Genomic DNA, 10,930 nt, shown 5'->3' on the forward strand with positions numbered 1-10,930 from the left:
TTGCTAGCACAACTGTTCCTGTCTCATATTCAGGGATACAGGCAATTGCAGTGGAATTACATTATGAAATGATTCCATTAAATGAGATAAAAAAAGATGATGACCTTGTTAAAATCAGCAGACTACACCTTTAATTCTTCTACTCTGGATTTTTTTGTTATTCTCTGATTTCAGGGGCAATAAGCAATGATCTACTACCATTAGTATTATATAATATTAAATATTTTGCTCAGATAATATAATTCAAATGAAAAAATAATGAATGAGAATTATTCTCCAAATAATTGTTTTTAATTTCAAGTTTTAGTATGTTTAAGCCCTCAGTCAGAAATACAAAATATTATTATCTAAACAGATATATTCTGCAATACAAAGAAGGCCAATAGAAATAGGAATTATAAAATGAGCTAGTCACATGACAATTTCCTGGCTTCAGATTACGAGTGAATGTAACATCGCGACAAGCAAATAAGTTCCTATCTCATGTTGTATTTCATTTTAATAAACTATATCAAAGCTATAACATATTTTATAAGAACATAAGATTGATACATTGGTATAAAGTAGTTAGAAATTTGGGAATAAAATTTCCATGAGTAGTACAAAGTAATCAATTTAAGGATATTTAGTTTGGTATGACGGTGGAGAATATGGTCTAAGAATTTTCAACTTGCGTCATCTGATTGTCATACCTGAAACCTTTCATGAACTGAAACAATTTGTATAAAGGGACAAAGACTGGACGAAAATGACTTCCATGATCACCTGACCACAGATTGAGGCAAGTCCAGGAGACCCATGAAAAATAAATGAAACGCTCTGCAGGAAATGATCATTTTATCAGAAGACATCAAAACCAGTGAACTGAATCAACATCGAGAAAGTCACATCTCTGGTTTCAATTCAAATTTGCATGACAATTTTACGTATGGGGAAATTAAAGGCTTACCTACCAGTTAGCTAGTTTTGTAAGACGCTGAAGCCAGACTCAGGAATATACAGAATGGAGAGAAAGAAAAATGAATGTGTAACAATAAAAGTTCAAAATTTCTCTCAGCCTCACAAACGACAACACCTGATGAAGAAAGCGGATCAGGGTAACAATCATTCATCAACAATTCGAAGGTATGTACAAACTTAACTACTACTGAGGATACCGATCAATAATTAAACAATTGTGGTCTCAGATTAAAGCACCTCAAGTAGTCTAAGGACTTTTAAATTTTTTAACCGTTATTCTCTCTGTATGTAGCAGACACTCCCTCCTTTTTCACATTATTACCTGTGTCTGTGTACGCTTGTCATTGCATTTTATTATTTTTCCCCTTGAGATTAGTAGAAAATAAAACTACTCTTTCTTTCACTCAAGATATCCTTGGAATTGATACCTTTGGTGGTTGGTTATTCAGTTGAGTGGATGGATGATTTGTGACACAGAGTGGTACTGATGTTGTAAATCCAATTCCTTCACTCACTATGGACACTATGAAGGACCTGACTTCTCAATCTTGTCCCTCAACTTAGGCATGGTACCCATGATGTTAAACTCACCAGCAGTCATCTCTCAATAATGAGAGAGCAACCTATGGCAACTTTCATTTTGATCTAGTTAACTTTAATAGAGGTATGATACATTCATGCTAAAATAGATTTGTTGCAATCAGCTGAAAGAGGGTTAAAAGTAGTCACTTCATCTGGAAGTAACAAATATGGTGGTTGGCTGTAATGATCTCACAGGCAAATTATGGAATATGAGTGGGGAAAAATAAATGCTTCCTTCAAAAGTTCTCCTTTTTGAAAAAAAAACTTCAAACAGGTTTTCTTGAGTCACCAATATTATAATTCTAAAATGTCCACATTTGTTATTAATGCTTTCATAGAACAGAGCAAAATAACTTTCAGAAAATGCAGGGGCTACCTTTGGAAGGATTAAAAGGGAAAGCTAGGCAGTTAGAAATGAGGTTCTGCTTAAAAGCCAGAAAAAGAAATTGCAAAATGGGTGGTGAAATTCTAGAGGTGAAAACTGAAGAAAGTGAAATCAATAAATTTAAATTGGAACAGCTCAGATTAGGACTGGAATTTCAACAGAAAAAGAGAAGAAAGAGAATTCCAGGAATTGAAAGAAGAAATAAAGATGCAGATGTGAAAGCATAGAGACGATAATTCTGGGAAAGGGAAAACAAAAAGGAAAGGCAGTTTAGATTGGGACAGCTCAAGCTGAGAAGACAGAATGAAGGTAGCTTTGGTAGGGCACCCAATTCAGATTAAAGTTGACCATTTTCACAAGTTTGATGAGAAAGAAGTGGGCACTTTATTGATCTTTTTTGAAAAGTTAGCACAGTAGTTAATGTGGCCAGTCCAACAATGAATATTGCAATGACAGAGCCAGCTGGTGGAGAAATCTCTCAAAATTTACTCCTCCTTTACTGAGAAGAGTTCTATTGTGAGGCAGCAAAAAAGGTTATTTTTAAATTTCAAAGAAATGCAAATCCAGATATCCTACAAGAGGCAAACCTTAGATTATCACCCCCAACCTCCCAGAGATCAAATTTGTAAAAAACAGATGCCTGAATCTGGTATAGGACTACACAAATAGGTGGCAAAAGGTTAAGACTTAGAGCCAAAATAATTCACATAACAAGCGTGATTGTCAATTACAATGTTCATTTCGAACACAGACTAGAACAAAGAGAGTGAATGTGGAATCTGTAAGCATTGTCATCAAAATCCCTATACTGTTGCTTCATAATTACCTTGTACACAGTAAACAAATTGGAGAAATTCACATTCACATTCACATTCATTCTTCATGGTGGAGGGTTGTTACAATAGTGGTGAACATGGACTATCAATTTTCAACTTGCATCATCCAATTATTATATCAGAGACCTTTCATGGACTGAAAAGGTTATTTTCAAGAAGGGACAAATACCGACTTAAAATGGCTTCCATAATTACCTGACTACAGGTGACAATAATAAATCAAATCAAATCAAATCAAATCAAAAAGGCAAGTCCAGTAGATCCATGTGGATTAAACAAACTAATCTACACTGGAATTATCATTTTATCTACAAACATTGAAACCAGGAAGCTGAGTCAGCGTCATAAAATTTGTACCTCATACTTTAATTCACATTTGCACGATAAGTTCATATATTGAGAGATGAAAGGCATGCCAGTCTGCTATCCAACCTTGAAAGACAGTGTAGCTAGAGTCAGGAATACAAACTAAACTATGTTTCAATAGCTGCTTTTAAGCAGAAGAGTAGAGAGATGTGAACATGAACCTGTCACAGCAAGAGCTGGAACTCTCTCATTCTTTCTGTTTCTCTTATATGTTCCAAAGTCAAAATCTGTTGAAAGAAAGCAGATTGGGAAAACAAGTATTCACCAAGAACTTGAAAGTATCAACATACATTGCTACTACTTAAGATACCAGTCAAGAATTAAATAACCAATATCTCAGGTTAAAAATATTACACCTGAAGAAATCCAAGGAAATTGGATTGTGTAACCTTTACTCTTCCTGTCTAAATCAAACTTGCTTTCCTTTTTAACTTATTACATGTTTATATGTACCGTTGATGCCACGGTTCTATTTTTTCTTAGGATTATTAAGTAATAAAATTTCACTTTCTTTCATTCAAGGAAACCTTATAATTAGCTCTTTGATGTTAATCTAATTAGTTACATCTTTACTTGAAGTTTGACGGTTACATGCTGAAAATGAAATAAAAATAGTGTTGAAACTGACCAAGGGGAATTAAAAAGAAAGCAGCCATTGTCCTGTCTTCACTTGGTCATAGCAAGGTGTTAAAAGAGCTTACCATAAATAAATTCATCTCCCATGTCCTGTCCTGCATGGCAATACTGTTGACCATGTAATATTGTGTTTTAACCACTTATCCCAGCACACTATATAAAATATGTGATATTTTCTTTTGTGCCTCCATTAAAAAATAATTTCAACACTTGAACTCAGTGGTTCAGTGATGACCTATGACACCGACCTAATGGCCCCAGCGTTAACTCCAGGCATGACTACACTGTGTAGGGTCTGGACCTTGGTTGCAGGAGGCCTTAAGAGAGTGTAACTTACAGGTTTTACTTCAAATGCCTGAAGTCAGATTCCAACATAAACATGGTCAAAATCATGAGCTGGCTGATGGGTGGGAGCATAATTTCATCAGCAGGAAACCATAACTGAAAATGCAATAGTGTGCTCCTGGCACTTTTAACAATGGCTAATGGATAAGTGGAGTATGGTTATAATGTTGAGTAGAAGTCCAAATCAGGATCTCCAAGGTTTACTTACAGGTCTTTCAATGGTAGTCCCACTCCTACTGGCTCGCAAAATAATTGAAAACATTTTCCTAATTTCATCTGGCCCAGCTCAGCTTGTTGACATGTTTCCTGGGTGGTAGCTTCTGAATTCAGCCCAAGTCACATACGCAATAATATGCATCAAGTACAGGAAATTGGAATTAGTGCAATTTTAGTGGTATTTATATTGGTGCAGACTTGATGGGCTGAAGGGCCTTTTCTGCACTGTATGAACCTATGACACAATGGTTAAAAATCACCTTGGGGCCCTAATTTGCATATTTATGAGGTCTCACTGCCTTCATGGGCTACACATAGGCCTCCTGAAGTTTATGAATTAAAATAGTGCTGGTCAAGAGTATGGTGTGAACAGGGACATGAATATTCTTCCCCCACTTTCATATCCGTATACCCCTCCCCTCCAGCACCCCACCCTGCTAGTTTCCTGTTGGGTATGTGCTTTGAGATCGGGTCTTGTGTTTGTATTTGCCTTATTGAGGCAATAAAACTATGAAACCAAGGCACTCAGTGGCAAATCAAGAACACCAAATTGGTCAAAGTATTCATTAATGTCTAATATGCTAAAATAAGATTAATTCAGTACACTACTTGCTTAAGATGCTAACATAAATAATTATCATAAAAGCTCCTGGAATATTGTAATACCAACTGGTTCATTCATGCCATTCAGGTGAAGGCAAGTTCATAGAATCCGTAGTGTAGAAGCAGACCATTTGGCCCATCAAGTCCACACTAAAGAACATCCCACCCAGACCCCTACCCTATCCCTGTAACCCTGCATTTTTTCCATGGCTAATCCACCTAGCCTAAACACCCCTGGACACTATGGGCAATTTATCATGGCCAATCCATCTAACCTACACATCTTTGGAGTGCTGTCCAAAGTTGCTGTCCTCATTTGATCTGAAGTACCTCCAGTCAGCATTTTGTTACTGGCTCATTCTCCCAAAGTGTATCAGCAATCCAAAAAGCATTGAAGACACTTACATGGAACTCCACCAGAACGATTTAGGGACAACTAGGGTGGGTAATAAATATAAACCTATAGTGTTGGCATGTCACTCACACTTGGAAAACAGATTTTTAAAAAAATCTTGCTGGTGCCCTGTGACATTTTTCTGTTTGCTATTTTAGAGAAGGTATTATCTTTTTAGGTTATACATTAAAATCACTGATTTTAAATATCCCAATCTGGATTTATGTGGTTGAACAGTCCCTATTACAGTATCTTTGAAAATGTATGTTTTAGAACACAAAAAAACAAGCGTTTTGTTGTTTAGAGAATTTGGTCTTCTTCAAGTTCATTCACATAGTCCTGATCAATGTAAATCATGAAGCCGGTGAATAAACTGTCTGCCCTGTGCGGATCATAATATAGACCATTTTGTTCAGAATAGAATATCTGCAGCCAAACTTCATCTTCACGTTTCAGGTACATAATAGTTGAACCAGAGGCTACATCATAATTCCCAGTGTTGGCGTCAAAAGTTTTAACACGATATTGCCCATTGTGCACCAACCCAATAGCAAGGTGCTTGTTTGCCAGGGTAATATCATAGGAAAAGTAGTAAATACCAGGTATACCACATATAAATTTGCCACTGGAAACATTATAATGCCCTCCTTCATTCAAAAGGACCTTGTCAAATTTGATGGGCATACGTTCCTTTGGGTAGCTGTAGGTGATGGCCACAGAGAAGGCTGATCTTGCAGTATTTGTGCCACAATTGCAGATTCCAGGCAAACCTGGTTCACCATTGATTCCATTAGCGCCTTTTGGTCCATTAGTTCCTGAATTACCTCGAGCCCCTCTCAAACCCCTCGGTCCTCGGGGGCCTGCTTTGCCAATAGCTCCCCGTATGCCTTTAACACCAGGTTTTCCAGCTATTCCTGGTTTTCCTCTGTCACCTGAAAAGAAAACATTGTTTTTATTTCCTTGTAAAATTTGTAATGCAGTTCACATGGTCATACAAGATCTGTGTTGAAATAAGAGACCAAGTGATCACTGTGCAATAGTGACTACTTTTCAAAGGACTTTGACAGCTGTGAAATGGTTTGGTAAACCGAGGTCATGAAAAATTCAACCTGTTTATTTTGTTTCTGTCATAACATTCAACTAGAGCTGTTCTGTCAATTCAAAATTCAAAAAAGTTGTTTAGTTTTTTTTATTCATTAACAGGATGAGGGCATCACTGGCTGGGCAGCATTTATTGCCCATCCCTAATTGCCCAGAGGCAGTTCAGAGTCAACCACTTTACTGAGAGTCTGGAACCACATGTAGGCCAGACCAGGTAACGATGGCAGTTTCCTTGCCTAGAGGACATTAGTGAACCAGATGGTCAGCATTAGATTCTTATTTCCCAGATATTTTTATTAAATTCAAATTCCACTATCTACCATGGCAGGATTTGAACCCAGGCCCGCAGAATTTTGTCTGGGTCTTTGGATTAACAGTCCAGCGATAATACCAGTAAGCCATCACCTCCCCTTTTTCACACTTAGGAGTTCTGAATAACATTCTTGTTTTATGCCACTACCTAGTGCTGACATATGTGGAATGTGCAATTTATTGTTAAGTTTTCTGTTTCTTTTTCTATCCTTTTACAATGTTTATTTAAACATTTGAATTTGTTCAGAAACCTGGACCCATGATGGGTTGAATTCATGCCTTGTACTTTAATGGTACAAACATTGGTGATATATGCCTCCAGGTCCTCAATAAAACCAATCCATCCTTTCTCTGGAAATCTGCATTCAAAATATTAGAATCAAATTATAAAATTCTTAGGTGCAGTTTCAGTTGGATGACCTTTCATCAAACCTGATTATCTGCTTTACATTCATGTCTCTTCCTTCCTCCCTATCTTGAAGGCTCTAGAATCTTGCTCGGTTATATAGTGCCATGGCATCAAAATAGGTTACCTGGTCTAATTGGCTATTTCGCATGTCAACAGTGAAGGTTGGCACTCTATACTACTCAGTTCAGCTGACCATAATCCAGTCTTCACCAAGAGATCACACATATGTGTTTTCTGATGGGGTAATTGGAGACTAATTAGGAGCATGAGCTCCACATCATATTTCCTCCCAATGGACACAGTCATTAAGGTCTGCATCAGTACTCCAATTCTCATTCTTAAAAAAAAGATCAGGTACACAGACTGAACCAGAGATGTTAATCTATTGACCACTGAGTCAGAAATCAAACGACACCAGGTTATAGTCCAACAGGTTTATTTGAAATCACAAGCTTTTGATGTGTTACCCCTTTGTCAGGTGAAGTCACCTGATGAAAGAGCAGCACTCCAAAAGCTTGTGATTTCAACTAAACCTGTTGGACTATAACCTGGTGTCATGCGATTTATGGATCTAATCTGCATTTCCTATGGATTTACTGCAATTTCTGTGGAGTGTATTGTATAAATTTCATCAGTGGAGATGGAATCAGTTAGAGTTCCCTGCGAATGCTTAGAATGAGATTAACCCAAGATGAAGTTGGGAAGTTTGTGAAATTAAGTACTAGCTTAAATTTCTTGATTTTTGATATAATGACTTGGAATGAGAATAATAACACATTCCATGAAAGTAAATATTGATTTGGTATTAATTCAAAGGAACCTATGCTATAAAGTTGGGTCATGTTTCAGAATTACTTGAAAATGGAGTCGCAGGTAGATAGGATAGTGAAGAAGGCTTTTGGTATGCTTGCCTTTATTGGTCAGTGGGTTGAGTATAGGAGCTGGGAGATCATGTTGTGGCTGAACAGGACATTGGTTAGGTCACTACTGGAATATTGCATGTAATTCTGGTCTCTCTCCTGTAGGAAAGATGTCATGAAACTTGAAAGGGTTCAGAAAAGATTTACAAGGATGTTGCCAGGGTCGGAGGGTTTGAGCTATAGGGAGAGGTTGAATAGGCCGGGAGCCATTTTCCCTGAAGTATCAAAGGCTGAGGGGTGATCTTACAGAGGTTCATAAAATCATGAAGGTTATGGATAGGGTAAATAAACAAGGTCTTTTCCCCAGGGTACTGGAGTCCAAAACTAGAGGGCATAGGTTTTAAAGTGAGAGGGGAAAGATTTAAAAGGGACCTAAGGGGCAAATCTCTCACACAGAGGGTAGTGCATGTATGAAATGAGCTGCCGAGGAAGTGGTGGAGGCTGGTACAATTACAGCATTAAAAAGGATGGGTATATGAATAGAAAGGGTTTAGAGGGATATGGGCCAAATGCTGGCAAATGGGGCTAGATTTATTTAGAATATCTGGTCAGCATGGACGAATTGGACCGATTTGGGTCTGTTTCTGTGCTGTATTATCACTATGGCTCTAATTTAAAATTGTATGGATTTTTGAATGATATGTTTATTTTGCAATTTTCAACTCTCCTTTTACAGTGCAGTAAGCTATCAACATTTATGTAAGGGTGAAGCAACGCTATATCCAATTTTCTGCATTAAACTTTATGAAAACTGTATACAGATGAAAAGTGCATAAAAACAAATGTTCCCAGACAAGTAACTATATCTTAGAAGACAAGTAAAGAAGGAAAATCAAGGATAATTTTTATCATTGCAACATTTTGTCAAATCCAGAAGTTGTCATACTTTGGGTAAGGTCAATACATGCATTTTCAACAAAGTATAGAATCTATGAACTCGTGAAATCAGCCATTAAAACAATGTAAAAATTGTTATTTTAGGAAATAAATAATAATGCTTGTTTAATTAACCAGTACTGGTTTGAAGCTTAAATCTATTTAACTTTAATGATCTTAAAATTTTAATTTTATAATGTTAAGATTGTTTTAAAAAATTTTTCCTAATAAAGCATTAACCCTTCATATTTATGTTATACAAGAAATTCATATATAGTTTACATATTTTACAACATTCGCAAGTAAAAATATTAAGGACCATGCAGGTTGGAGGCCATGTAAGGTCTTCCCTCCCCAGTAATCCATGGATAAATACATGGGTAGAAAACATCATTTAAAGGGTTATCTATTTCTTGAATTAATCAGTCATTGCCTATTTGCACTTTTCTTACAATCTGATTGTATTGTGGATATCTTAGCTTGATATGCTCAACATCTATCCAAGCATTGTACTAATTGATAACCAGAATGATCACATATCGATGACTATCATAACTTCAAAATTAGAAAAATTTATAAGACTGAATTAGAAAAAAAATCCACTGTCGCTGTCATTTGCAATGCTCCTAATAATTCAAAGCTGTTATTTTAAAGGACCTGTAAACCTTATATGCTGTTCTCTTTCTTTGGGGTAGGTCTTCAACTCTGATTAAAAAAATGAAAGCGAGTCAGCAGTAAAGAGCTGTAAAGTGACTTTCTGACACTCCGTAACTCATTTTACACCATTGTACTATGCCTGAATCAACATCCAGGGATAAAATTCTCCCCTCTCAGAGGAAGTGGTGAGGAAGGTGACAATAAAAGCAGATAAACTGGCTGAAAAATGGGAGATACTTGACACCCTCCTGCCATCTCAGAAATTAAGATCTAGACACGATAGCCTTTGGTTGACCTTCCTGACCCAGCACTAATTAAGGCCCTTGAATGGTCATCACCAACATTGTAATAAACTCAGTCTCTGGCAGATGAGAACAGTGGTAGATTTTTTGACTAGTACAACTGCACTTGCCTAGTGGATTAGTCTTAACCCGGCCCAATGTGACATTAGTGGGCATGGATATGCCTGTAAATTCCAGATTACTGACAACAGATAGAGTGGTGTCACTATTTTACCTTGTTCTCCCTTTTGGCCTTTAGGACCGTCTTTCCCATCTGCCCCATCTTTCCCAGGAATCCCCATTCTTCCGATTGTCCCTGATTGACCAGGATATCCTGGAGGACCAGGAGCCCCAGGAGGGCCAGGTGCACTGCAGATAAGCTGAGAAGGATCGATTGTAATAGGCAACTTTTGGCTTTTTGGAAGTTGATTGGCAGCATGAGATGTAAAACAGAAAAGGAGAACCAACCAGAGCATCATAAAATCTAGGAAGGAAGGTTAAGATAGGTTATTAGTTCAACCAAAAGCAAAATACAGCAAATAGTTATCCTGTTTATGTATCCTTTCTGGAGATCTGAAAGAAAAAGTGATCCCAACTTTGTTCTCACTGAACATCTACTTCAATGTACTTTCAGCAAGATTCATGATGATCAAGAGTGGGAAATGTAGATGAATTTCCCTTTATGCATCAGGAATATTATCAACAGTTCTAACATCCTTTTCTCCACAACGATATTCCCTTTAATTCTTCTTTGGTACACATGGCCTGTTTATTTCACTGCACAGTATATTCAAGGTTGCAGCACAGTCAAGCACACACATTAGCTTAAAGGGAACATAGACTCATGTACAGTTAATTGCACTAAGTGGTACATTCCAGATTGCCAGTTAAAATGGATGTTATTTGTAGCAAGCACTGAACGATACAGATGAGGAAAATCCAAGGTTAAATCTCAACCTTTGCTTAGCAAGTTCAACAATCTAAAATAAATTATACACATTACTGTTGTCTTCCAAGCAATTGCATCCCTTTGTTGTTCAACATGGACTCT

General features: G+C 37.1%; 1 protein-coding gene across 1 annotated transcript; it reads right to left on the bottom strand.

Annotated features, from left to right (window-relative positions):
• Window positions 1-5,127: 5,127 nt before the first annotated feature.
• Window positions 5,128-10,358, bottom strand: LOC109934278 (complement C1q tumor necrosis factor-related protein 2). The gene is made up of 2 exons (XM_048604069.1): window positions 10,115-10,358; window positions 5,128-6,255 (listed from the first exon to the last, which is right to left on the bottom strand). The coding sequence occupies exons 1-2, from the start codon at window positions 10,356-10,358 to the stop codon at window positions 5,624-5,626; spliced, it is 876 nt and encodes a 291-aa protein (XP_048460026.1). The 3' UTR covers window positions 5,128-5,623.
• Window positions 10,359-10,930: the final 572 nt, after the last annotated feature.

This window comes from Rhincodon typus, chromosome 12 (assembly GCF_021869965.1).
Source record: "Rhincodon typus isolate 14 chromosome 12, sRhiTyp1.1, whole genome shotgun sequence".
Taxonomy (NCBI): domain Eukaryota; kingdom Metazoa; phylum Chordata; class Chondrichthyes; order Orectolobiformes; family Rhincodontidae; genus Rhincodon; species Rhincodon typus.

Bases quoted from the DNA above. Each gene is read 5' to 3' on its own strand.
- LOC109934278 (XM_048604069.1), bottom strand. From the start codon at position 10,358: ATGATGCTCTGGTTGGTTCTCCTTTTCTGTTTTACATCTCATGCTGCC. The intron at 6,256-10,114 runs GTAAAATAGTGA...TTTTCTTTTCAG, and splicing joins AGGCCAAAAGGGAGAACAAG to GTGACAGAGGAAAACCAGGA.